This window comes from Fundulus heteroclitus, chromosome 5 (genome assembly GCF_011125445.2).
Source record: "Fundulus heteroclitus isolate FHET01 chromosome 5, MU-UCD_Fhet_4.1, whole genome shotgun sequence".
Lineage (NCBI taxonomy): Eukaryota > Metazoa > Chordata > Actinopteri > Cyprinodontiformes > Fundulidae > Fundulus > Fundulus heteroclitus.
In genome coordinates this window covers 20,995,680-21,023,502 of record NC_046365.1, presented here as the reverse complement: position 1 = coordinate 21,023,502, position 27,823 = coordinate 20,995,680, and the positions used below count along the sequence as shown (strand labels likewise).

Here is a 27,823-nt window from a genome sequence, read left to right as displayed (position 1 = left end):
AACATATTTGAATAAAATTGCCATTTTCACCCACACTCCTCACCGATTGGTGGCGCTAGTGCGCTTTTGTTTTTGTTTGCCAACCACCAAATAATTATAGTAGAAGAAGAAAGACGACGAGAAGGAGGAAGTAGACACGTTTTTAGTCAGCCACATTACGGCCTTGTGCGTCGTGAAAAGGCGCTTCTTTGGTTGCGGAGGCCCGTGGAACTACTGAGATAGCTGGTTAGTAGCGTCGGTTTTAGCTTGGTTTAATGGTCTGGGTTATGTAAAAACATAATTCAGGACGAGATATCATTTCCGGATATTAGCTCAACCCAGGCTGTCGGTCGATGTGCGTCACACAAAGCGGAGACCGCGTCCTGTCCGTGTGAGGGAGCCATATTGGGCCAGCCGCTAATTCCCCGCGTTTAACGGTTTCTCTCCGCAGCTGATCTCGTCTAGATAACATCGGAGGTGTTCAGCGAGATCGAGATGTCGGCGGATGATTTTCAGTCCAAGTATGCCTCCGTCATGGAGAGCATGTTGAAGCGCGCCATCGCCGAGACCACGAAACTTTTTGAAAACATGGTGGACGAGCTGAAGGCAGAGATATCCGTAATCAAGAAGGAGAACGAGGACCTGAAAACAAAATGCATCCAGTACGAGTCTGCCAAGAACAAACCGGAGGCTCAGCCAGTAGAGGTCCCCCCCATCGCAGAACCCCCCGATGCTTCTGAGAAATGCGACACTGCTATACAGTGTGGTGAGTTATCTTTTATTTTTTGCTCAGAGTATTTGGCTTGTATAAATGTGCGCATAAATGTGTAGTTATTGACATTACGTAACGAGACGCGTTGGCATTTTTTTTACGATGTTCGTCTCGCTCGTTTAACGCTCGTGACCGTTACGTAATCGGGACGTACAGCCAGTCTTATCTGGAGGGTGGGATACATAATGGGAGGGAAACCGTACTGTGGTCTTTCGGTGTAAGGAACGGACGAAAGTGACTCAGCAGCAGTTCCGGGATAGCTGCTCGTAGCGAATAAGACAAAATGTACCGAAATGTTACACATTTAAATAAATTATTCGTCCTCTAGTTGGTCCGTCTCCTAAACCATTACACGTTATGATAATGGAGAACGAGAGGAAAACCTGAAGGTTGCTGAAGGCAGTGTTGGATACTGGTCATTTGGAACTTTTCCGTATATATTTTTTAATTTCTTTTGTTAGTCGTTAGTGTCCGGCTTTATCAAAGTACGAATATAAGCCGTGTGTCGTGGGGACGTTGTGTACTCATTGCGTTAGTTCTGAACCCTGCCTCAGGCACGTTCTGTACCAGCTGTGACAGCTGCCGGCTTCAAGTCATTTTTTAAAAAAAATCTGCTACCAGTAAGGAGACTTTGTTAGTCAAACAATTATCTGTCCATAAGGGGTTACCCGTTGTCGGGTTCGGTTTGACGTGCTTCTCCATGGTCAACGGGCTAAAATCGGGAAAAGAACCACGGTCAAGCTCTTATTCTAAATAAAAACGTCAGGAAATGATACACAGTTGCATCAACATTTGTTAAATTTGATTCTCGTGTCTCATTAGCAAAATGCTTAGCTAAGATAATCTCACATGGTTTGGTTTGTCATCATGGATACAAATTGTGGACTCTATTTTACAATAATGATGTAATTTATACAATATCAGGTTACATAGAGAGAGAAAAAAAGAACCCAAATATGTTGCAATTAAATTAAGCATGATAAATTGATGTGCTTCACTTTAAACTCCCAACTGTCGGTGTTTTACAAATATTTTTGTTAAAAACTAAGTTTCGAATAGGACTGGGTATCATCTAGGATGAGCTGATTCAATACGATACGTGATACATTGCTCACGATACAATACGATTCTTGATATAGCTCAGCTTGAGTTGATTTGACTTCAATATCGATATTTAGTCATTCGATCAACAAAATCAAATATATTTATGTTCAATTTATTGAATGCTGATATATTAACAGGAAAATAAAGTGCGTTTGGTTCAATGCATTTAACGTATCACAGAAACGAAAAAATGTGCCCAAACGTCTGATTTTCGGGACGAAGGCGCTTCTATGATCCAGTCGGCCATTTTGCAAATTTGTCTCACTTGCACTTCCTCGCTGTAAATATTAATGGTGCGCTGTAATAACGCCCCCTAGGGGTTGGGAAGTATATCAATATTGAAAGCCAGAATATCAATAATAAAGCGTTTTTAAAAACATTGATATTAATCTTTGTATCAATTTTTATGCACAGCCCTAGTTTCTAATTTGGCTCACATAAGTGTGGTTTTTGTTGAACTAAAAATTCTTAAAGGGATCCATGATTAGTTTTAACAATTGACTTTGAGGGATATCTTTTTAGATGTAAAAACAAGACAGTACAAATACTATAAGCTGTTTAGTTTTTATAAATTTAAAGAGTGTTACACGGACGTCGCCTTGTTCTTTACGCTGCAATGGATTCTGGGTAAATGACATATACTAGATCCTAGTGCTAGCTCCTTCCAGGCAAACCAGCAATGAGCACTGTTAAACCTTTTCAGTCTGATCATGATGATGATAGTAATAATAATGAAACAATGAATGACATAACGTGGGACGGTGTGATCTGGCAAGTAGTGCTCTTTTACCCGGTTTACACTACCCCTTTTTTTTAACCGAGCCGAGACCAGTCCGAGCTTGGTAACTGAACCGAGCTAGACACAACTGGACCGCGCTAAATGCAGACCAGTTCCAGAGGTGGGTTCGGTTCGTTTTTTCCCTGGCTCGGTTATCTGATAACGAAGAGCGCATGTGCAGACCACGTCATCTCCTTACAGTCAGCTGACTTTTCAGACATTCATAAAAATGCTAGCTTCCCTACCGTGACACACGATTTCCAATGTTACGGGTGCCGCCATTTTGATTTGCTTGATTCCCTCCTTCAATCCCAGAGAGCAGTAGTACCGCAGATCGTCACTAGGAGGCGAGGAAACCAAGGAACCAAGATAGCGTGATGTGTAAACGGTCGTCAGAACGAGGCTCGGCTTGGTTAACTGATCCAAGCTCGGACCGAGCTCGGTCTGGATCGTTTTAACAAGGGTAGTGTAAATGGGGCTTTTGGCTGCTGTCAGGTCCAATAACATTTGCTTAGGATCTGATCGGTCCAGTCTTTGGTCTGTTAAAACCTGTTTTGGGTCTGGTCTTTGGTCCGGTGCCGGGTCAGTGATTTCTCCTTCAGTACCGCCGACAGTACATTAGTTATTTAAAAGGGCTCCCTGTGTTGCCTTTCTCTGTTTTTCCAGTCTTTTGCTTGCAAGGTGGTGGAGTTTGGGTGATGCATAGATAAAAATAGTCGGCACGGCTGTTGGTTTTAGCTTGCGAGGGTAACACCCACCTGTTGTTACCCTCGCAACCTAAAACCAACACCCACCTGTTGTAACACCCACCTGTTGTCAGGTGGGTGTTAAGGTTTGTTGGTAAAAATGTCAAAATCTTCTGGAGAGAAGTGTTGAAAGCCCAATCGTGGGACCTTGTTGTGTGTTCAACTAATCATGTATCCCTTTGAAATATAAATTAAAGATGCATCTAATATTTCAACTGTCTGGTTTACAGTAGTATTGCAATTTAGTTCTATCTAAATCACTCATCTGTGATTGTGTTCAGTATTCTTAATTCCTTATTCTTGATTAAAAAAAAAAAAAAAAAAATTTACTGGCAGCGACTTGTACTGAGATCTTACGGGAAAGCCCTCCCTATTCCCACACTAGGTTGTGTTTTAAAATGCTGCTTTTAGGTTCAAACACTTTCTTGTTATGCAACTTTATATATTTTTAGTATGTATCTGTAAACAACTGTGACTCATCACAAAGAGTTTAGGAAGTGCTCTATAAATGTGAATCTACCACTTGCATTCTGAGAAAAATTGTTATCCAGTTTTATTAGTGTTGGTGTATGGAAAATTAACATGGTGCTTCTGTTTTTGGGGAGTTGCAAAGATTTTCCTTTCACTTAACTTACCATTAATATGCCAGAATGCAGCTTTATATGAGCAGCCAGCTTCTGTCTCTCTCAATCTTTCACTTATTAATGAAAGAATCAAAATCTCTTTAAAGGTACCGTGTATAACTAATTTGACTTCTAATTAGCAAAAATTAAGTATTGCTTTTATAAATACATATTCTGGCAAAGTCTAACAACCTTGGTTCTAACACAACGGTTCTAACCGTTATGTTAGAACCGGAGCAGTGTGGTCCATCAACTACTCTGTCCTCCCGGCCGGCAGAGACGGCTCGTTGTTCCTCTCCCTCTAGTATGCGTGTACGCAGAGGGATATTTCAGCCCTGTTCACCGCTTGTAGTGCAGCTGCAAGACCAGGGGCCCGTTCTTCGTATGTTGCTAACTCAGTTAGCTGGATTTGATTGTTGACGATTTGGCATGATCTTGGATCGTTTGGTTCTTTGAAACTCATCTTGGACTTGTTGTCATAGCAACATGTGCGCAAGCTAAAGCCTGCTCGAGAGCAATCCTCTATATTGACAAGATAAACACAAAAGCGTTGTTCAGAGAAACGCTCCCAGGAAGACAGACAAGAAAAATGAGATGCTAAACGGTGCTAGATGCTAAGCTAAGTGTCCCCCATTGAGCGGCGCAGTGCTGCAACACAGGGTGCAGTGGTCTGCTCTGACAGAGCCTTATCACAAATAAGATTAGTAAATTGTCAATAGCCGACAGTCAAGAATTACATACCCTCTCACTTTTTTGTTACAGTTTTAAAAAATGTTCACTTAGTACTTACAAAAGCTGAAACAATTTTGTCCTCCACTGCCTCAGCAGTGCTGGCTTTGGGCATCGCTAACTCCGCTCTTTGAGCCAACAGCTCAGCCGCTGGGCTCCACAAAGCCTCCCTCAGCCTTAGGTGCGAAATCCTTCACTTCAAAAGACAGAGCCGTGGCAAAACTACCAGCGTTGCTCTGGTCGCTCGCTATAAGCCCGTTTACACTACGCTTTTTTAACCGAGCCGAGACCAGTCCGAGCTCAGTAACTGAGATAACTTGTGTGTAAATGGTAAGAAGACTGAACTGAACCGCGCTAGACATAACCGGACCGCACTAACTGCAGACCAGTTCCTGAGCAGGTCTCGGACTGTTTTTTTTATCCCGGTTATCTGATAACAAAGAGCGCATAAGCAGACTGCGTCATCCCCTTACAGTCAGCTGACTGTCCGTGGTTTTTTCGGCGTGTCTGGCTGCAACTCCCGATTCACACTCCATTCAGAAAAATTTCAGACATTCATAACAATACTAGCTTCCTTACCATGTCACACGGTTTCCAGAGATGATTCTGCTTAGCAGTGTGATGAACCTCAGTGTCTGTCGTAATTTCCTGCGTCTGTAAATCCTTATTAGACGTTCATTTGTCTCATCCACTTCCCAAAAGCCGACTCTCTCAAGTAAATTCACCAATGGTTGCCTTCTCCTGACTCTCTGCAAACACCGAAATATCACAATATCAAGCATAACACCCTGAATGTTACGGGTACCGCCGTTTTGTTTTGCTTGGTTCCGCCTTCAATCCCAGAGAGCAGCAGTACCGCGGATCGTCACTAGGAGGCGAGGAAACCAAGGAACCTAGATAAGCGTGGTGTGTAAACGGTCGGCTCGGCTAACTGATCCAAGCTTGGACTGGTCTCTGCATGGATCGGTTTAACAAGGGTAGTGTAAATGGGGCTTATGTTTCAGTATGTCAACTTGAGCTAGCTGTAGCTTTTCCTTGTCCTGACCACAAACACGCTTATCTTCACACTTGGCTGTGCCTTTCACTGTTTCTTGGCACCGGCCACTTTAGTGGGCTTTTTCCCACAAAAAATCTGGGGACAGTGTTATGCTTTTACATTAGTTTTACTTCCACTTAAAAGCTGCAGTAGGGAAGTTCTGAGAAACCAGAGTCTGAAAATTTGAACAAGCAGACCTTACCCATCTCTCCCCCTTTTTTTATTTATTTGTTTATTCATTCTTTCCTCCCAGGCTTGGTTTAAATCTTTCTTTTGGCTTTTTTGTCATCGGTCTTCTTGCCTATACCTGTCATGTTCGATATCGCATGAAACTCGTCTTACCTTTTTAAACGGCATTCTGAACAAAGTCAAATCTGTGTATAACCGCAAAAACCGAACTACACAAATAAAAGTCTGCATTTAGACTTTTAAACTGTGGAGCTTTACTTCAGTTATATCAGGTATGTAATTTCTGGTGGAAATTGCTTCTAAACCCCTCTAGGCCTACAGGGTTTTAAGGTCAAGTTTAAAAAGAACAGTGACATTGACAAATTAATAAAAGATCGTGAAGAACAGTGAGCCATAATTCCTTATCTGCAATGTAAAAGACCCATCAGCAGTTATTACAAAAGCTTCTTAGCAGTTGTTGCCAATGGTAGCACAATTGTTTTTTTTTATTTTTTATTTTGGGGCATTTTTTTTTCACATGTGGGTATTGGGATATCTTTTTTCTTTTTTTCTTAACAAATTAAGGTATCCTTGGTTACCTAATCTTTTGGTAATGACAAATTGTTGTTGTTTGTTTGTTTATTTATTTATTTATTTTTTAACTTTACAGATCTTGTTCCCTGCCGAACAATTCTGGTGGAGGAATGTGAACCAATAAGCCACAAAGAACTGGAAAGGCAAGATCTTCAACACAGCTATGGTTTGAACAACTACAGTTTACAGGAGCACAATTACGTCAGTTATAGAGACAGAACTTCTCCGATGGAATATGTAGTTCTTAAGAAAGAGGTGCGTTTTAAATTTGGTGCTTAAAATAATTTTCACCTTTTTCTTTGCAAACGTTTTATGATACCCTGCTGAAGGAATCTCACCGCTATTTTTCTCTGCAGTCTGAATTGAAGCAAGAGGATGACTGTGAGGTGGCGTGTGGACAAGTCTTGGGTAATATAGTTGAGGAATTTTTTTTGGGGGGGGGCATGGTGGCTTAAAGTCTGAAGATTTGAGTGCTATGTTCCCTAATTTAGGGAACTAACTTAGCAAAATATTGTTAATCAAGTTCTCTTTTTTTCTTTTTTTGTATTGGCTAGGTACATTTGGGGCTTCTGCTGGTGAAGCTGAAATTGGAGGACCACATATAACTGATAGTTCCATTGAACATATAAAAGTACTTAAAAAAAGTACTCAGCTGGTTCTACAATTACCACGCTCAGAAGCTGAAAATGCACAGTTGGCCCAGAACCAGTCTACTGACATTAAGCGTTCCTTGGCTATTTCACCTGAAGATGCTCTAAGAGATGTAATTAAGGAAGAGTCTGAAATGGTGGAAGTGGCAGAACGCGTACTCTCTGGCAACAAAAGAAGGGTTCCTAGCACATGTCACATTGACAGTGCAACAACACAAAATGAAAAAACTGCTTTAAAGTCTGCGTCAGTCAGCACACAAAAGGCAGGTGAGGAATTAAACAATACAGTCCCAGAAGGTAAAGCTATATCCAAGCCCAATTCCTTATTGGGTCGCAAAAGAGGACGGCCACCAAAGAAAAGCAGGCAAAAACAAGCTCTTCCTCCATCGGCTGATGAAGGTACAAAACACCAGGCAGACTCAAAGGCTCCGCCACCAGGAAAGGAGTTAACAGAGTCATCGCTTGCTTTGGTGACAGAGACTTCATCTGGCATCAATCCATCTATCCAGAAGGGTGTAAATACTGTTTTGGAAGGCAACAATGTAGAATTTCAATCTTTGAGTAGCAGCCTTTCCTCCGTGGAGCAACCCACCCTTGAAGTGCAAGACCGTTGCCCTGAAGTGGAAATGGATGCAACAGCAGATAAAACACCAGATGTGTCATCGTGTGTGCCACCAGAAGCATCTAAAGGCTTGCTCAAAGCTTGTCAGACTTCGGTTAGCCTCCAGGATGCTTTGCTGCTCGTTGAAGCCATGAATCAGTCGACTATGGAAAGCGACGCTCCCTCTCTAAAAGTCCCATCACAACCTCAGATAGAGTCCAGTTCTGCTTCCTCTTTGGTTTCCTTAAAATCAGTTCCTGAGATCCCAACAGTGCAACACACGGCTCCTGTTGAAACTCAAACCGTGTCAGCTGAAATGTCATCCGTCTCTGCCGACTCAAAAGCTACAAGTTCATCTAAAGACACGAACCTTAAACAGGTTGTTGTCATGTTACAACAAGTTCCCCCTGTTAATTGTGCTGCATCCCCAGCACCTTTGTCATCAACTTGTGCAACTCAGACTGTCATACAGTCACTTCCGCTTCCTCACATCAGTAAGTCAGCACCCAATAAGAGACCTCGGACAATAATTATTCTCCCAAGATCTTCTCCTGCATGTGATAATGCCAAAACAAGCTCTCAAACACAACGTTCTTCAGTTAACTCAGCAACTTTGAACAAAAGTAATCTACCTCATTCGTCTGCAGGAGCAGAAACGGCATTACCTCCAGATGCACCTGTCCCTTCCCCGGTTCCCAGTAAAACTATTAAAATTGTCTACAAGAAACCAGATCCTGTCCTTCCTATAGAATCAAGCACCATCTTAACTGATCATCAGTATGTGGCACCCAAAACAATAACTATTGTTTCAAAACAGATACCATCTGTGGTCCCCAGAAAAACTGAGCCTGTTGTTCTCGCAGTAAAGAAGGATAACAACGAACCAGTAGCTTCGGTTCCTCCAGAATCATCAACTCAGTTGATTTCTGAGTTACAAGAATCAAGTTCATCTTTTTCAGGTGATTCAACATTACCTGAAAAAACAAATGATGCAGATGATGACCTCAACTCTCCTGGACAAATTATCCCTGATGCTGAAAGTATGATAGCTCCCAGCCAAGAACATTCAGGTTCAGAATTCCCAGCTGACCGAATACAGCCACCAGTGGCTTCATCTTTATGCCAAACCACTGAGCCCACACTCCATGCGGTGGTCAGATTAACTCGTCTCCCATTTTCCATTTCAACCAAAGAATCAGTTTTAATCTCAACGCTGATATCAAAAGGTGTCATACAAGAAGAGTCGTTGTTTGCTCATGCCCAAGAAGAGTCACCTGTCGACTTCTGTCTAGACTCACCAGGCCCCAGTACTGTAGATGAACTAACTCCTGATTTGAAGGAGGACATTTTATCCAGTGATATGGAATACAAAGAAGAAGATGTAACCAGAACACACAATGATACATCTGACCCTCACGATCAAATAAGTAAAACTCTGTTTCCGGCCAAACCCTCTGGATCACCATTGGAAAATGAGGTGAGCTACCAAAATGCATAAATAAAGTCAAAAGTTTTTTTGTTCATCTTTGTTTTACTAATATGCTAAATTTGTGTCCTTTTACAGCCCACCATTAATGAACGTTCAAATGCAAAAGGAGCCAAATCCATTGTCTCCCGTCTACGAAGTCATCTACAGGCTCATTTGAAAGCAAAAAGAGGTTCAATCAAACAAATTGCAGCAAATGATTCTACCCCTATAAGATCACAACTGAGTCCACTGAGTCCTAAGAGGTTAACCAAATTAGATTTTAATCCTGAAAAGACTAAATCTATTGCAGATGAAAAAGGCTCTGACCTTGAGATGTCTGGCATCCCAAGTCTCTCCACTTCACCTAAATCCAAACCCAAGACAAAACAAATGAAAAGAAAATCCAGTTCTTTCAGTCATAGGAGTTGTAGCTTGACAGACGGGTCTATACGTGAAACAACTAGGAGTGAACACGAACTCCCCAGTCCCAAGCGTGTTAAAATGGCAAAGAATCACACCAGTCCACAAACGGATGAAGAATACACTCCTCAGAAACCCAGACAAGTTAAAGGGCATCGTGGTCGGAAATCAAATCATAAAGTCGCAAATAACAAAAAATTAACCAGTGCAGCTAAATGCAGTAGTAGGGTTGGGAAGAAAAGAGGTACCTATAAGAAAAGGAAACTGGTGTTGCCAGTGATTGAGTCAGGAGTTAAAAAGAAGTGGCACGCTAAAGTGTGGTATCCTCCTACACTGCCACCCAATGAAAAACCTATAACGGATATAATAAGACCACCACCTCTGAAGGTAGAATACAGAATTCCTGACATACCCTTAAGTGCGCCAGCTATTGTATCGCCTTTACAGCCATTGGCTGTCATTGGCAGACATCTGCTAAGGAACCAGTGCGGGGAATGTGGTCGTGTTTTTAGCAACAGCAATGCACTTGAAAGCCATGTTAGTCTCCACAAAATATACCGGCCTTTCTCCTGCAAGCTCTGTGGAAAGTACTTTCCGGACGCCAAGACTTTTAAACGGCACGATCGGGTGCATCGCAACGGCCGTATCCACGTCTGCCAGCAATGCGGCAGGGGCTTCGTTTACCGGTTCAGTCTCGGCAAACACATTCAGATGGTCCATAGCAGGATCAGACCTTTTATCTGCCAGGTATGTGGCAACGGTTTTTACACAAAGCGTGATGTAGAAATCCACATACGGATCCACACAGGAGAGAAACCTTTCCAATGCCACATCTGTGAAAGGAGGTTTACAAGGAAAGTCGAGTTAAATGTACATTTGCGGTGGCATAATGGAGAAAAGAGACACTGGTGTCAGTATTGTGGAAAAGGTTTTTTAGATTACAATAACCTGAAAAGACACAGATATACCCACACTGGGGAGAAACCATGTTCCTGTCCACATTGCCCCAAGAGTTTCACTCAGACTGGTCACCTCAAAAAGCATATTACATCTATGCATAAAGATGTCATAGGAATAGATTAGAAAGAACACCGGTTGCCACTCTTCCTCTCAGTACAGTAGTGATTTGTATAGAAGTGAATATGATAATTATTTTCCATGTTGGGTTAGTGAGGACATTGTTTTTCCCTCATTTTAGTTTTAAGTTAGTAAAGATAATGTTATGTTTACAAACTTTACCGCTTTAGGAACTGACTTTATCTTCCTTTCAAAAAGGAAATGAAGATACAAGTATCTCGTTTATGCATATGATGGTTAAACAATAATGCAATCTGTTTAAAACTAAGATCCAAGTTGCAAAGTGTATAATGTGAATTACAGGTGCATTGTTGAACCCTAAATTTTCAAATGTAATTTGCACAATGTAGATGTATTTCAATTAGTGTTAGATACAATGTGCTTTCTGTAGTGTAGATGAATTTATTTTTCTTGTTTGATTGCTGTGCAAGATTCTTCATCTGGAATTTGAAGACAAAGTTATGCAAAATTGTTTTTTTTTTTTTTGTGTGTTTTTTTTGAGGGGACAATTGGTTGGTTTTACCTGATGTGTGGATAAAAATGATCAGATTTGTGCTACCTTGTATGTTTAATACGTCTCATAGCTTTTAAGGAGTGTCTTAGAAAAATGATCCGACTAGTACTTACAGAATGTTATGTGAATTTCCTAGAATCTGCATACTGCAGCTCACAGACACTTTGATTTTATAAAGTATTTAGCGACACAGGTATTACACTCGCTTTTCCATAACCTGAAACAAAGGAAAATATCCAATAGAAATTAACATCGGTACTTTAGCCAGTAACAAACATTTTTCTAAATGCAAATTAATTTTCTTTTGTTTAAAGTCCATTATATTGCAATTGTTTAATTACATAATATTGTTAGGCTTAGTATTTGGCATTTGAGTTCTATTGCTTATGCAGTATTTCAACATGAGTATGTAAGCATTTGATGATCGAAATCAGGATGTCTGAATTTTTATTTTTATTTTTTTGCTTTGTATTTAACTGTACCTTGCTTATGGACATAATTTAAAAAAAAGTGTCTTATTATTCACTTAGATGTCAGGATAAAAAGAAATGGAGCAGAAAAAAGTCTGCTGATGTTTAGATATCCTTGTCTGATTAGGTTTATGCATTAGATTTATTTTGAGTTGATTTTATGCCTTAGTTAAATATTGGGGTTTGTGTCAAACAGGTAAAGAAGCACTTTGTCACTGCTTCAGTGTCTGATTTTTAAAGGTCTAAACAGGAAAGTCTTAAGTTAAATTTGATGCTTTAATTATTGTTGCATTTGGAAAAGTAGCAATACTTTACTAATTACCTAAGACTTTTTTTCTGTGCACAAAATATTAATGTTTAACAAACACATTGTGAAAAACGCACGTTAAGGAAGTTATTTGTATATAGGTCTATTGTTACTGATTTCTGTCAATTTCAGGTTGATATTTTGTTTGAGAAAACAATAAATGGAACATACAAAAACCTTCTGTTTTCAATTGTCAGAATTAATAAGCATCGTTTAATTCTGTAGATATGGATCTCTGCTACTAGGTGATTTTAAACTTGGATAACCCCGAAGAATAAGCTAGAGAGCGTTGCTGGTTGAGAGAGGAGAGGGGGACATCCTCAGGTTCCAACGTTTGGGCGTGTCGTCCACACAAACGTATAGTTGGCATTGTTTTCTCTACGTTTTTACCCTGTGTTTTCAGTGGTTGGGAGGTAGGATAAAAAGAAAAGGTGATTTGCTCTTCACGTCTTCATTGACGAAGCTGGTGTTTCAGAATAAAATTTAAAATGCAAGTGAAGAAAGTTGGGGCAACTTAAAACCAATCTGGTGAGAGTTCATAGCTGTCTAAAATTCTCCACAGTAATGTAAATATTTCTTAGTGTAATGAATGGTATACAACAAATTTAAACGCATGAAGTACGATTGCATAGCATTTCTACAATGATTTGGTTGGAATTGGTACTTTTATTTAACTAACTGCCTACTCAGTTTTATAAATTAAATTATGTCCACACACATAAATCACATAAATGTGATTTATGTGTGTGGACAGTGGTGCAGAAATGACTTCATTTCCGCACCACTCATTTTTCGTTTGTCAGCGAAAAATCTTTTGTTGACGGACATTCTGTCAACATAATAGGCCCCTCTTACACTAAACTGCGCACTTCTATGAAGTGTGCTCCTGCGGGAAGTGCACTCAAGGGATTGAGTGTGCAGGCTACAGTAGGGGTTATGTCATCGACTTGCTTCTCTGTGTCATAACTGCGACACTAAAATGACGGGACATCACTGTTTTTGCCATATTTACTGCTAGAAATGTTTCAGCAAGTAATTGTTTTGAGGGGAAGAACATGCACGAACCGAAATTTGAGAGGATTGGAAAAATGAAAATTAATAAACACTGTATTTTTCATAATTTCTTCATTGTATTTTTGACAACGTTAGCACCTGCTCTGAGGTAAAAGACATCAACATTGCACACAGGAAGCATAACTGGTTTCTTGTTCAGAAACACATTTTCAGATAAATGCTAAACATTACTCTGTGCTTTCAGACATTTTAAAGGGCAAATACATCAAACAAATTCAATAAAGCAGAATAAAAAAACGGCTGCCACAGTTTGAGGAAAATTCTGTGTTCTAAGTAAAACAACTACCATATTTGTTTTAAGAAACAAAAATTGGAGATTAGTCATTTATTTAAGGTGACCGTGTGATTTGAAATGAAATTCACCTTGTAGCTCAAAACGTCACATTCAGCGATGAATTATGGGTAATACACTTCAGCGAACCCCGCACCAATGCGGACTTCGCCAAAGTGTAGACCGAGGGCGCAAAGGGGCGCTCCCTTCTGGAGAATCAGGACACACTACGCACTCACGCACTTAGCAGGGAACGCGCATTTGAGGCGCGCAAGGGTGGAAGCATAGACATATATAAAGAGTAGACCCCGCATCGACCGCTCTCGCCTATAGGCGCTGACGAGATTTAGGGGCGCCATCTTGGGGCGGTCGACAACTCCGCTCAGTCTAATGTGTTAACCAGGTGCAGAATCAATTTTAATCAACTATAACTCGTTTAATGTTAAACTAATTTTCACATTTGTTTTGCTTAAAACTTTAAAACTATAGCTATTATAACAAATGGTCCAGTGCGTTTAAATAATCTTAGTGGGGTTAAAAGTAATAGAATATTCTGACATGATGTATGTATGTTTCAAAACACAGCCACGCACACATTTTTTATAATTTTTTTATTGCTATATAAACAAACACATTTGTACATGTACATATGTACATATACGTCCCAAAAAGAACCCCTGATGGGCGAAATCTGTAAAGTAGTAACCTTTATTTATTTTTTTACAATTATTATATACAATGAAATACACTATAGTATATTGAAACCATAGAACAAAACCTTTTTACCGGCCCAAGCATTTGTTTAACAAATGAAAGTACTATATAAACGTTTTTTTTATTATTTACAAATAAGCTGTAAAATAATAATTTTAATCAATACGAACTGAAGGCTTCAAATTGCGGAGATCAGCGCGGCCCACCGCGACCCGAGTCATTGGATTAGAACGGGAGAAAATGAAAAATTATTATAAAAAAATACAAAGTACAGTAGGACAAATAGTGACTCGTGTGTATTTCACTGCTCTTTTGACTGAGGCGCTGCATCCGTGACTCCGCTCTGTAGCGTTTTTTCTTCTAAAGCCCGCGGTGCAGGTGAGGTTTTTTTTCGGGAGAAGAACACATTTTTATCGGTAGTTGTCACTCTTTTTTTTTTCTGGGCAAAAAGATTCTTATAAACCGACACGCCACCTGATGAGAACTGTAATGAACGGCTCATCAATGCAAATCCGTGAAGCAGCGAGACCGTGAAAGGTGAACCGCAATATAGCGAGGGTTCACTATATATATATATATATATATATATATATATATATATATATATATATATATATATATGCTGTTTATTCACTAATGTCTAACAACAACTTTGTATCTCCTAGTATTAGAAAACTTACATTTTGATCAAAAATATAAACAATGTCTTTTCATCTTGCTTGTGAAAAGTTATCCCTCGAGCCCTGACATAAATAGTCCCTCGATTTAAACAAAAATGAGCCGCACAGTGCTGAGGTATCATTAGTGTGTCAGCTTGAATCAGCAGGATTAGGTATCAAGTCGACCGCCCCAAGGTGGCGCCCGTAATTCCTGCGCAGCGACAGTCAATGCGGGGTCTACTCTTATATTATGTCTATGGGTGGAAGTGCGAGTGTTGCGACACGGAGGGCCCATATCGTTCCGGGATACTTTAGGACCGATGCTCAGCGCCCAGCCAAAATGTAAATATTACCAAGTAACTGTTAAAACATCATCTGAATAAAGATGATATGAGGAAAACCAACTCCAAAAATTGTTCGGATTTAGTCAGTGTAAAAGTTACATCATTTAAAATATATTAATTTTAAAATTCGTATTTAACTAAACCAAGTACATTAAAAAGTAGCCTACTTTCATTGCTACCGTTTATAAGTGCTCGTCTACTAATGTTCTCACGATTCTTTTTTTTTTTTCTTTAATACGTGTTTAAAAAGAATTTAAATGTTTCATTTAATAATCATTTAATACAACTGTGTTGAAAAGGAGAGGACAATTCTCCACCAGAAAATGGCTACTCATCTACTCATATCACTCATCACTCATCTATGTCTGCTTTCTTACACATCTTTAAAGAAAATTGTGATCTGATTTTTAAACCACTTTTTATAGACTCCATTATACCTTTGGACTGTGTTGTGATAAGATAACATAGCGATATAATTTCTGTCACTTCCCAATGTCATATAAAAATAAAGACTTGGATTGCCGTTACCCAGAAGCAGAGCCGGACCTAGCCATTTTGGCGCCCTAAGTAAAATTATGGCAAGGTTTCTGCGGGTCATTAAAAAGCATTAAAAGTCATTAAATGGGAAAAAATTAAGGCCTTAAATGGCATTAAAATGTATTAAATTTGATTACCGGTAGAATTAAGCATTCTTTGTTCTTTTCAAGAAAAATACTTTTATAATAAACAGTTTTGTTCGATCTGTATACTAGCGTAAACATGCAGAACCATTTCGGTTTCTGCCTCCAGTCGAGTCACAATCCATATGGTTTAATTTTGCTTGGCCTTTAGTTAAGCCACAGTTCCACCTTGGTTTGGTGGGGGGGAACAATATCCAATATCTTGAGGTGGCTTTGGCAGTGCAACAAACGGGCTCTGCTGCATTTTTCTTTCAATGTCAGTATTGGTAAGCTGAGAAAAAGATATCCCAAAATCATCAGCCTTGATCCAGATCTATATTTAAATCTATATTTAGCATAAATACCCCCTTTTAAGTGTGATAAAAAAAAATTTAATTGTTAGTGCCTGCTGGCGAGCTTTTCAGGAGGAGTTTTTTTTCCAAGGCCAGCCTGGGTTTCTGCAGCACTACTCAAGAGCAAGGTCATGCAGAGTGGACTTAAGGGGAGTTTGAAGTGAACACCCCGGTCAGGGGCGGATCCAGGATTTTTCAAAGGGGGGTGCGCACCTTAGGGTCATGGGGTCAAGGGTCATGGGGTCGAGACAATGTGAGGCTAAACGACCAAAGAATGCCATCTTTATTCTTTCACACTACCCTAATTATTCATCTAAGGATTTTTTAATTGATAATAATTTTAATGGATGAACATAAGTGGAATTAGCATGATTACCTTATTGTAATTGAAAATGGGTTTTTAAGTCAAAATCTCGTGCTTTTTACAGCATGCACAAGGTTAAAAAGTAGTTTGAAGAAAAAATTATCCTTATCAACAATTAATCAAACAAAGATTTTCTTTATTTCCAGAAATGATATGTATACAGAAAATGAAATAAAAAGACCCAAGGACTAAAGAACAGTTTGGTATGGTTCAAGTGACAAAAGAGTTTTAAAAATATACATGTATTTTAACAATATATTTTAACCATATAAACTATATTAAGAAAAAAAATACTTAGAAAGACCCAAGGACTTAAGAACAGTTTGGTATAGTTCAAGTGACAAAGGATTTTTTAACACATTTTAACAAGATAAACCATGTTGAGAATTTTTTTTTAAAGTAAGTTAAACCAATGAACATGTACGGTGAAGTTAAGCCATAAGCCTATAATAGAACTGTGAGACTTGACAAAGAATATTGCTCTCTTCTACAACACCTTCAACTTTATGATGATGATGATAATGGGTTTATGAATGTCAACCCTCTAGGATGCTTCTGGGCAAATGTGTGTATGATTTTGTTGATGTCTAAATGAATGTCCTTGTGGACATACATAAGTAGCAAAGCCACAAACCTTTCCTGTCCCATTGTTGACCTCAGCATGTTTTTCAAGGAAAAGGGTTAATCCAACAGTAGATCTTATATTATATGGGCATAAATTGAAACAGGTAAATATCGTAAGGTACCTCGGCGTATGGTTTGATGAAAAACTTTCATTTAAGATACATATACAGAAGATCATTGATAAATGTAAAAAAGGTATTCATATTTTGAGATGTTTGTCAGGGAATGACTGTGGGGCAACTAGTACATCTTTGAAAAGAATATATGATGTTTTAATTCGATATGTGTTGGACTATGGATGTATCGTTTATAAGTCAGCTGCAAATTCTTTGTTATTAGATTTAGATAGAATCCAAGCCAAAGCGCTTAGAATATGTTGTGGTGCTTTTAGAACATCTCTAATTCCTGCTCTTCAGGTGATTACTAGAGTAATGCCACTGGACTTAAGGAGAATGAAACTGTCAATACATTACTGGTTAAATTTATAAGGACATGAGGAAAATCACCCTACTAAACAGATATTCAGAGAATGTTGGGAATATGGCCATCACATAAGGAGTTTTGGATGGGAAGGAAATATTTATGCAGAGTATTCTGGTATAAGTAATATAGCATACTGTAATTACATCTAAAATTGCTCCATGGTTTTTTTGAAATGTCAACAGTAAATTTAGAAACCAAAAAAATAGAACAGTCCTGTGGAGGTTTGTATCAAATTATGCAGCAGTATTTAGTTATAAGGTATAAAAATATGACACAAATATATACAGATGCATCAAAACAGGAAAATGGTAAAACAGGAGTAGCAGTATATATTCTGAAAGAAAAAATTTCTATAAAAAGAAGAACAACAGATAATTTATCAATTTTTTCAGCAGAGATGTTGGCAATTATTATGGCATTACAATGGGTGCTGGAGGTGAAGCATAGAAATGTAGTTATCTGTTCAGATTCATTGTCTTGCCTGACTAGTTTTAAAAGTGGAAAATCTGAAAGCCGTCAATATCTTCCAGATGAAGTCAGTTATTTAATATATGGTATAAAGCAACAAAAAATAAGTATTCGATTTACATGGGTTCCAGCACATAAAGGAATTTTAGGAAATGAAAAAGTAGATAAATTAGCTAAAGAAGCAGTTAAGGCAAGAGAAATTGAATATGATGTCCCGCTAAGTAGAAAAGAAATAAAAGTAATTATTAAAGATAAAATAAATAATATATGGCAGGAGAGATGGAATTTAGAAGAAAAAGGAAGACATTTATATAAAATACAGAAAGATATTATCATAAGATATAATAGTATAATGAATAGAAGAGAGGAAATATAGATAAACAGGTTGAGGATAGGGCATACTAGTTTAAGTACTGGTTTAAAAATAATAGGGAAACATCCAACAGGTAATTGTTCTTATTGTGGAGAAATCGAAGAAGTAGAACATGTTTTGATTTATTGTAGAAAATATATAAAAGAGAGGAAAGAACTGGAAAGGGTATTGGGGAGTTCAGTAAAGATGGCTGATTTATTAGGGAAGCATCAATCAGATAAAATATTTAAAGCACTTATTAAATATTTAAAAGATACAGAGTTAGCTGGGAGGATTTAGTGTGTATGTGTGTGTGAGTGTGTAAGTATAGATATAATTTAGTTTCATTAAGATATAAAGATATATAGGAAAATATATTTCTAAATTACATCTCCGTCCAGCTGATGGCGGTAATTCACACAGGATGTAAACTGCCAGAAAACACAACAGAAGAAGAAGAAGAAGAAGAAGAAGAAGAAGAAGAAGAAGAAGAAGAAGAAGAAGAAGAAGAAGAAGAACATGCTCGTCACTGCGCGCTATTATCCAACATGGCGACGACCGGTGCGGCAGAGAGTGATTATTTAGCGATAGTGATGGAGTTTCATGGATTTATCATCATCATCTGAGAGCGATTTGGAATATATAGAAGACTTTCTTGACAGCAACCTGATTTTTGACAAAATCCAGCCATACCAGTTTGAGGCAAGGAGACCAAAAAGGAATGATGTGAGTTGAATCTGTCTGCTGCGGCAGCGGTCTCCTTATTTTTGAGATGTTTTTTCCACTTTTACCCGATGTATTGCAACATCAAACTGCCATGCACGTGGGCATTGTTGCTTCAATAATAGCTCTAGAAAATTTCAATGGTGAAGTCCTCTGGGAATCTGAAATAATTGTTGTTTATCACACCTGTGTGAGCGCAGTGCCTCTGCTAAGAAACAACACAGGATGTGACGTCAGGCCGCCATTACTGCCCATATTTGGGCACTAAATGCCGCCGCCAGTATCGGTGATTGCGACGACAATTTATGCCGCGCCGGCGTCACAGTGCGTTCTAAATGACAGGTACTGGCTTTTAATCGTAATTCTATGAAGGATGTTTAAAATTTCGGGCTCTTTAAAAAATACTTTTGGTCTCCAAAAGGGGGGTGCCGCGCCCCCTGCGCCACCGCCTGAATCCGCGGCAGCCGGTTTTCAGCCATTCCCAGTGTCATGGTTGAGTTTTGATTTGGCTTTGTTTTTCTGTTATTTTCATTTTTTCATCTCTTTTGGGTTAGGTTTGACTTTATTTATTGTTAGTTTTCAGTCATCAGTTATTTTCTGTCAATTTTCACTTCACCTCCTCAGCAGTCAGTCACACCTGATAATCATTTACCAGTTAATTAGTTAGACCCTTGTTTCACCTGTTAGTGCTCTATTTAAACCTCCCTCTGTCTTCAGTTCAGCACTGGGCCGTCATCATTCCACACCTCTCCATGCCAGTCCCCGGTTTGCCTTGGAAGTTTTGTTTTGCTCCTGTTGTTAAGGTTAGTCCTGTCAGTCACTCTAAAGACTGTTCGTTCACTGTTTGTTCCTGGAGAGGTTCTGCTCTGTGTCCTGGTGTCTCCAGAGAACTGCTAACTGGACTAGCCATCCTGGAAGGGCTCTGCTCTGTGCCCTGGTGTCTCTCAAGTTCTGCTAACCTGACTAGCCGCCCTGGTGAAGCTCAGCTCTGTGCCCTGGTGTCTCTCAAGTTCTGCTAACCTGACTAGCCGCCCTGGTGAAGCTCAGCTCTGTGCCCTGGTGTCTCTCAAGTTCTGCTAACCTGACTAGCCGCCCTGGAGAAGCTCAGCTCTGAGCCCTGGTGTCTCTCAAGTTCTGCTAACCTGACTAGCCGCCCTGGAGAAGCTCAGCTCTGAGCCCTGGTGTCTCTCAAGTTCTGCTAACCTGACTAGCCGCCCTGGTGAAGCTCAGCTCTGTGCCCTGGTGTTTCCAATGAACTGCTAACCTGAGTGCTATGAGGCCTGCTAGCCGAGCAGCACCTAGCTAGTGTGGACTCTCTGTCTCCGGGCCGTCAGCTCCTGCCATCATCTACATCCCTTACTTTCTGCAGTCCTGAACCTCCGGTCTTCATCACTCACCACCCAGCAGACTTCCTTCAATAAAAACTCTAACTTTTAGTCCCGTGTGTGTGTCCTGAGTTCATCGGTAAACAAAACCTTGACACCCAGGAGGCAGTTCCCTCTTCCATGCATTTCTAGGCCTGTTGAAACGCAAATCACGCAGTGTAAACCCGAATGGGGAGGAGCTGAACTGGGTGGACTAATTTAACGTTGAGTATTGTCACGCATTCACATTGACGTGGCTGATTTTAAGGAACCCAGAAACTAAGCTATTGTCAATTTTTATTTCCCAAAAAAGAAATATTTATAAATCACTTTCTTGCATTTTTTTCCTTTTTGTCATAATCCCTAAACCAGGTTGTGACAGCGAATGTCTAGACTGGCCTGCCTGCAATCCACACCTGTTTCCCACTGGAAATGCATGGCGCATTATGAAGTGCAAAATACAAGAGAGACCCCCAGACTGTTGAGCAACTAAAGTTGTACATCAAGAAAGAATGAGAAAGCATTGCACTTGCAGAGCTTCAACAATTCGTTACCTCAGCTCCAAAGGACGTATTATTGAGTGTTGGTTAAAGGAAAGGTGATTCAGGTTTTTCTGAACATGTTGCAGGCATCAAGTTCTTAATATGGATTTGTAAAAAAATAAACAAAATAAAATAAATTAAAAGTTTCATAACTTGAGCATTAAATATTTTGTCTTTGTAGTGGATTCAATTAAATGTAGTTTGAGAAAGATTTGGAAATCCTTGTATTTTGTTTCAATTTGTTTTACACAATGTCCCAACTTTATTGGAATTGGGTGTTGTCAATAAACTGACAATTTAAAACAGTGACCAATGTGAGTTTTTAAATGGAATTTCAAAAAAAAAAAAAAGAAAAAAAGATACGCCCATGGTAAAATGCTCATCTAATAACATGATTCACTTTCCTTAGTTTGCGCCTTCCCTTTCTGCAGATATACTTGGGTTGAGACACATGTTTAGGGTTACCACTGCCTAATGGACAGTTTGGAAAAGGTGCATGATTGTAAATGGAGACAAGAAAGCAAGACCTTAAGAAGAAAAATTTAAATGCTTTTCAAAATATCACCACTTTGACTTCTGGGTGGGCCTTCTTATTCCCCTCCCCAAAAAAGCTACAATCTTTAAATTCCTGTAATTACAGCTTTTTCCAAAATATTAGCCAAGTCCAACAAAAAAATACATCACAACTTGAGTTATTCTCATGATCCTTTTTAATCACATGAAGTGTAAGTTACCATGCAACCTTTAACACCTTTAACCTAAAATCACTGTTTACACCATCCCGTAGAAATCCATGTATTGAGGGTTTCCTGCTGAAAAGGCTAGAAAAGATACTTAAGGGCAACCAAAATATCAAGAGATAACATTGTTAAATCTTACCAGAAGTAACAGCATTTAGGCTTCATATCTTTAATATTATACCATTGATGAACAAGCAGTCAAAAAATACAAAAAGAGTGAATTTGTTTTGTAATGCAGCAATTAGTTGATGCCCTTTAACCCTGGGTGTATGTGGATTTGAATACATGTGTCCTGTAGTTTACATTGTGTATACCATGTAATCTGTCTAGAGACCTTATTTGTTAAGTTTTGGTATGAGACTTTCAAAACCACACCAAACATTTTCTTAAGGGGAAATTATTTGTTCACTCATCTAAAAGGACACAGGTGCCCTAAAAGAGGCTTCCTTCATGAGGCAGGGCTCCTGGGGGGAGACATAACTTTTTAATCAGTGATTAATTTACTGCAGTACTAATATTCAATAACAGTCCAGATATGCATATAGTGCTTAACTCTTAAGTATTAAAACAAGTTGCAATATTACAGTTGAGTCTGTTTTTTAGCAATGATCTAATTCATCCAACCTGCAGGTTATTTTTCTTGGCGATGTTCCCAGGAAGGCAACATGCTTTTTCAAGGAGCAACATGGAGTGCAATGAATGTAAGTTTAACATCAAAAGGAACTTTTGAACTTTTGCTGAACTCAAGTTGTGCCTCTGATTTAAGTTTTAAAGTTAACACACTGCTTGAAATTATATTTAGTCAAAAGCACAGAACAAAAGCAGCCTATTTTTTTCACCCAAAGCATAAGCATATTTTATAGAAATATTTAACATTCATTATCAGCATATGTGTATATTTCTTTAAAGCCTTACGATAAAAATTGATACCAAAAGGCAAAGCCACAGTGGCAACGACAGAGTTGGAGCAGGAAAGCCAGCTGAGCGAATGATTGAGTGGTAGCATTTGCCCACATTGCCAACTTTATCCACAGCTACAATCTTGACTATCTGCGAACAGCAGGAGGCATTGTAGAACGCTTTGACGATGGAAGCATTCAAAGGGGTGTGTTTAAAGGTCCCGTTGCCTTGATTCAAGGATATGCTCGCAATCCCAGTGCCGTTTTCATCAGTGAGGTTGGCCGACAGCTCCCACCTGAAAGGTCCACACTGCGAGACATCTTTAGGACAATCATCTGCCAACACGCTAGTCACCTCACACTTTGGTGGGATGAAATCTGTGATCTGGGCAAAACACAGGAAAATTTGATTATTACATACAGTGGTTGTCCACTGAGCCATTTCTTAAATAATGTGACATTTATTTTTAACCACAAACAAAAACCGGTTTAAAGACTTCTGCACACAGCTGCAAACCTGCAAAATCTGTTTAACCACCTTTTAATACAATTTTAGCACTCAATCTTCTTTGATAGGAGTTAGTCAGCGTCAAGCAAATGTTGAGCTAGAGCTTTGTTTCATATCACATTCACTATAACTGATGATGGGTGTTAGCTCAGAGACTGAAATTAAATTAAATTAGCAAACAAAATATTAGCTTAAGAATGCGCACACCCATGCAACCAGGTTATTTCAGCTTTTTCATTTGTAACATTTTTCTCGGCAACACTTAATTTTTCAGTTAAATTGTACTTAAATACCACATTAGTTCTGTAAAAGGTTTGGAAATAAATTATCAATGTGCCGTTTTATTACATCACAAACACCTGACAATTTACCAGAATTGGGAGGACTTTTAAGAGTCTTTCAGATCAGTATGGTGCATGTAAAATATATATATATATATATGATTAGGTATAAAAGCCTATTTTCAGAGCTAATGCAAATGTTTTGTGCTTTACCACCACTGAAGAGATTTGTACAGCTTTGCTCTAAGCACACATCTATAGGTCCACAGCTCATAATGACTGTAGACTTCCTCAAAGAAGCTCAGCCTTGGCACAAGCCACCTTCTTATACAGAACTATCAGAAAACAGAATAGCATCCCAGGTAGCCTGAAACTATCCTCTGACCTACATGATTTCCCACAAAATGTTAGGAAATCATCATTGGGAAACCATTGTTGTCAACCATAACTATGGTCATTTGTAATGTAAATGGATGTATTTTGAAATGTAGACTGAAGTGTTGTGTAAATGTATCAGAATGTGCAGTGTAAATGGCCGCAGATAGAGTATATGCTTGGATGTGCTGTGTGAATGTTGAGCGTATTTTATTGCAGTGACCTGCCCAGGGACTGCAACTGGAAAGTAGCTGTAGCTAAATCTGGTGTAAAGCAACACTTCTTTCTGTAAAGATTAATGTGTTTACACATTGTCCCGGTGAAATAATTGATCAACTCTTGGTAACCAGTCTGACGTAAGACAAAGGAGTGTTTCAGTTCAGTACTTTGTAATGTCACAATTACCAAAAACTGTACTTTAAAGATCAGTGTTTCTTTGCACACACGTCTAATCAGAATAAAATTTTGTTTGGTCTCTTTCCTGAAGATCCTGATGAAAATATTTAATTTTACCTTAGTGACAACAGACAATCTCAGAACAGCGTAATTGGAGTCAGCGCCACTTGAGGACTTGGCTTCAATAGTCAGCGTGACGTCGGTGCCTGACTCTGTGGCGGCAGAGGGTGTGATGGTCAGTGTAGCGTTAGTGTACCGTCCAGTTGACAAGCTGAGGCTGTCAAGAGATGGGAAATGGAGTTTAAAGATTACACTGAAAAGAAAGACGGCAGCTTCATCGTAGCAAGCAGGTACTCCCGCTAAAAAGATACTTTGCAATATTTATAAAATAAAATGTAAGGAACTAATGAACAGAAAAAGGCTTTAGACCATTTTACAGAATCTGTGAATGTTTTACAGTTATTTTTTTTAGACAGATGGACGGACAGGCCATAGATAGATGGTCATTAACAATGAGCTTGTCATTTCTGACCATTCGCCTTTATTGTTTTCTGTAAACTTGAGAGATCTACTTGTTGTATTGTCCGCTATAATAATATGAGGGTTTGGAAAAATAGTCTAATTTGACTATTAAGCTCAGTCTGACACTTTGCTGAGTAGAATTGAAATACCAAAGAATGCTTCAGCATGTCATGATGTTAACTGTAAAAATCCACAACATGGTGCAGAGTTGTGCTCCTTGTATCAACGTATTGTGACGTCTCTTCTCATCTCTTGTACAGCACTGTATAAGAAGGGGGCAGGCAGACAGAGAAAAGGTCTTCTTTTTAAACATAAGAACTGGACGAACACTAATTTAAAATATGCATTACGTTTTATTAAAAGGAACGAAAACATGAGTCAAATTTGCTTGCAAGGAAACTGCGAATTAACTTTGTACAGGATTTCTGGAAGGAAAAAAAGAAAATGAATAATTTGAATAAATGTCTGCCAGCAAGTATGGAAGGTGTAAATGGTGCATACGGGCTAATTCAGATGTGGCGGAAATATTACTATGAACTGCTTAACTGTGTTAAAAGCCTGTCACTTATGATGGATAGTATTAATGATGATGAAGATGCGAGATTTTCTGTTCAAGAAATTCATGTCGCAGTTATGAGTCTAAAGACCAACAAGGCAGGCAGGTCTGGATGAGGTGTCTCCAACAACACCTTAAAGTTTCCAGTAGAAAACTCTTTCCTTTACTTGCCCTGGGTTTTTCTGGGTTTGTAGTCCATGGCATTTTGCTGGATTTACTTTTATCAGTTGTATTAGTGTCCATTTTAAAGGATAAAGCTGGAAAGGTAAATAGCGAGGATAATTATCTGTTTATAGCTCTAGCCAGGGTGCTGTCAAAGGTGCTGGAAAGGATCTCATTGAATATAATGGAGCACTTCCTCCTAATGCTTGACAACCAGCCAAGAATGCAGATGATTTGGTTATTTTTAGTCCCTGTGGTGCTGGTCTTCAACAGTTATTGAGGGTAAAGCGTGATTGACTTTGAGTTACCTTGTGTTGTTTAAGTGTTGCTTTTATTTTTTTGAGCAGTATATACATAATTTCTTTTTTCTTGTCAAGTCTTATTTCTCTTAAGTCTTGAAGCTTTTTAAAGTCTTATGTAGATGCCTGATGTCACATGGAAATGTTCTCTTCAAACGCCAAATCCCAAAAAAATGTCAGCATTACACAGTAGCATTTGGAAAGAAACTATCTGTAATGGCTTTTTCTCACCTTTTTGGATAGGTCATTGGAAAGTTTCTGTCGTTTTGGGCGTTGATGACATATGTACCTGCCGCCCCCTGGGTCATCACACTGAAGGGAAGTTTAAAAGTTTCTCCTGGCTCAACACTGCTGTCCACTGCAGCCTTGGGAAGAAAGAATGACAGCAAATGGGTACGGAGGGCTAGTATTTTTGTTTCATACCAGAAAATATTTTAAGGCTTTCACATATATTACCATGTAAATATCTTTTTTTTCTTTTAATAATGAAAACATGGCATACAACAGAGGATCAGCTAAAGGATGACACATTTATTTTGTCAAGTATGAGGTTTTTACTGTATTTGATTTCTGTTTCTCGAAGACCTGACTTTTAGACACTGCTAGGTTGCTGTGAATAAGGTAGTTTAGGCAAGACTGTTCTTTTGTACTCTAATTTTTGTCCACGTTCTTCAATTTTAAACACCAGTTGCACAACATGCTGTAGTGGTAAGATACAATTACTGGACAGAAAATGGGTAAAAAAAGAGGTGATGGCCAAAAGGAAAACCTTATAGAAAATCTTGGGAACTATTTATTGTGAATGACCAGTTTTAAAAGATTGCAATATCATTCTCCTGGAGGCAATGTTTTAAGACATTACAGGCAATTTAAAATTTTCACACATTCCATATGTAATTATCTAATCATTTGCGTCTGAATTTACTATTCTTTTAGCTGTTGACATCAGTCAAATACATGTAATCAGGGGCTGTGAAGAGATACGACAAGGACAGACCTGGATATTAACTTTGGAGACGGACATCTGGGTGGTGGACTGTCTCTGAAATTCGCTGGCAGACGTTTTGTCCGTTCCTTTCAGAAGGAGCACGAACTCCCCCTCAGGAACCGCATCAACCGTGACCAGGAGGTCTCCGTTGCCCATATCAGCTATTGTGCCGTTGGTTACTGCCTTCGGACCGGACACTGTCACCAAGCCAACCTGTTCGACAGTTAAGGAAGACGGGCCTTTTCTCCCTATTGCTGATAGCATTACGGTGGTGGGCTGGCCTGTTGTATTATTTAAAAGAAAGTTAGTATTGTCTACTTGATTTTCACTGTAATAACACAAAAGGTCTTGCCTTAAAATGTGCTTGGCTTTGCAAATTTCTCATACAAACAGCTCAATGCTAGAATAAATTCATTATTACATTTCCATTTGAAATGTTGCTGTTTTAAACTCCTAAAACTGTTCAGTGTACCTGCTTGTGGGCGTCCAGTGAGTGTTGCATAACCTGAGTGAGGTCCAGTAAACTTCTCCACAAAGTCATAGATAAAGGTAAGTATGCTCTGACCTGAAACCAAACACATTTATAATCAATACAGGCCGAAACAAATCTGAAATCACCAAACAACCCTTTTGAGAAAACATTTATCTAAGCTCATTTTTTTATTTTATTTTTTTTGCCGTCAGAGGCAGAGGTGAGGTTATCCTTAGTCTGGTTACAGGTCCCATGCCTAAACACAGGACAAACACACCATGTACATGCACACACACTCTGTCCAAGAGCAATTTAAACAGTCTAATTAGCCTACAGGGATGTTTTGGACTGCAAGTGAAGTCATAGCACACATAAACATGCTGGGCGGGGTTCTAAAAGGGATGAAAAGGTGCAGCAGGCAGCTAAACTTTCTGCTCTAAAATCTGCTTGTCTCTCATGGGATATGATTCAATGCGGAGCCTTTCAGGTGATCACAATCCCTTTTTCGATGGTCAACATTAACACATGTACTGCTGAATGAGAAAAATCTGTCTTATTCTTGCAACATGATAAAACTGATGCTGTTGGTGCATTG

General features: G+C 39.0%; 2 protein-coding genes across 5 annotated transcripts in view; one reads left to right on the top strand and one right to left on the bottom strand.

The window, feature by feature from the left end:
- Positions 1–107: 107 nt before the first annotated feature.
- LOC105931495 lies at positions 108–12,213 on the top strand. Of its 2 annotated transcripts, XM_021320301.2 has the most exons (6): positions 108–225; positions 431–745; positions 6,606–6,784; positions 6,886–6,937; positions 7,084–9,257; positions 9,345–12,213. In XM_021320301.2, exons 2-6 carry the CDS (start codon positions 475–477, stop codon positions 10,749–10,751), a joined length of 4,083 nt encoding a protein of 1,360 aa, XP_021175976.2. In that variant the 5' UTR covers positions 108–225; positions 431–474; the 3' UTR covers positions 10,752–12,213. The 2 variants fall into 2 exon arrangements, with proteins under 2 accessions (XP_021175976.2, XP_035993059.1); XM_036137166.1 differs by having other exon boundaries at positions 108–745.
- Positions 12,214–21,721: 9,508 nt separating this feature from the next.
- vwa11 (von Willebrand factor A domain containing 11) overlaps positions 21,722–27,823 on the bottom strand; it is a 35,526-nt gene continuing 29,424 nt past the window's right edge. For all 3 annotated transcript variants that reach the window (XM_036137162.1, XM_036137164.1, XM_036137163.1), the window contains exons 14-18: positions 27,229–27,321; positions 26,766–27,037; positions 26,000–26,133; positions 24,347–24,506; positions 21,722–23,054 (exon numbers count right to left, since the gene is read on the bottom strand). In XM_036137162.1, the coding sequence (XP_035993055.1) occupies positions 22,674–23,054; positions 24,347–24,506; positions 26,000–26,133; positions 26,766–27,037; positions 27,229–27,321 (1,040 nt within the window). In that variant the 3' untranslated portion in view covers positions 21,722–22,673. The remainder of the gene's footprint in view (positions 23,055–24,346; positions 24,507–25,999; positions 26,134–26,765; positions 27,038–27,228; positions 27,322–27,823) is intronic.

What these genes read in the sequence shown, in the direction of transcription:
- LOC105931495 (XM_021320301.2), top strand. Translation starts at nt 475, where the DNA reads ATGTCGGCGGATGATTTTCAGTCCAAGTATGCCTCCGTCATGGAGAGC. An exon ending in CGACACTGCTATACAGTGTG is followed by an intron (nt 746 to 6,605) that starts GTGAGTTATCTT and finishes TTAACTTTACAG; the next exon opens with ATCTTGTTCCCTGCCGAACA. An exon ending in GGCGTGTGGACAAGTCTTGG is followed by an intron (nt 6,938 to 7,083) that starts GTAATATAGTTG and finishes TGTATTGGCTAG; the next exon opens with GTACATTTGGGGCTTCTGCT.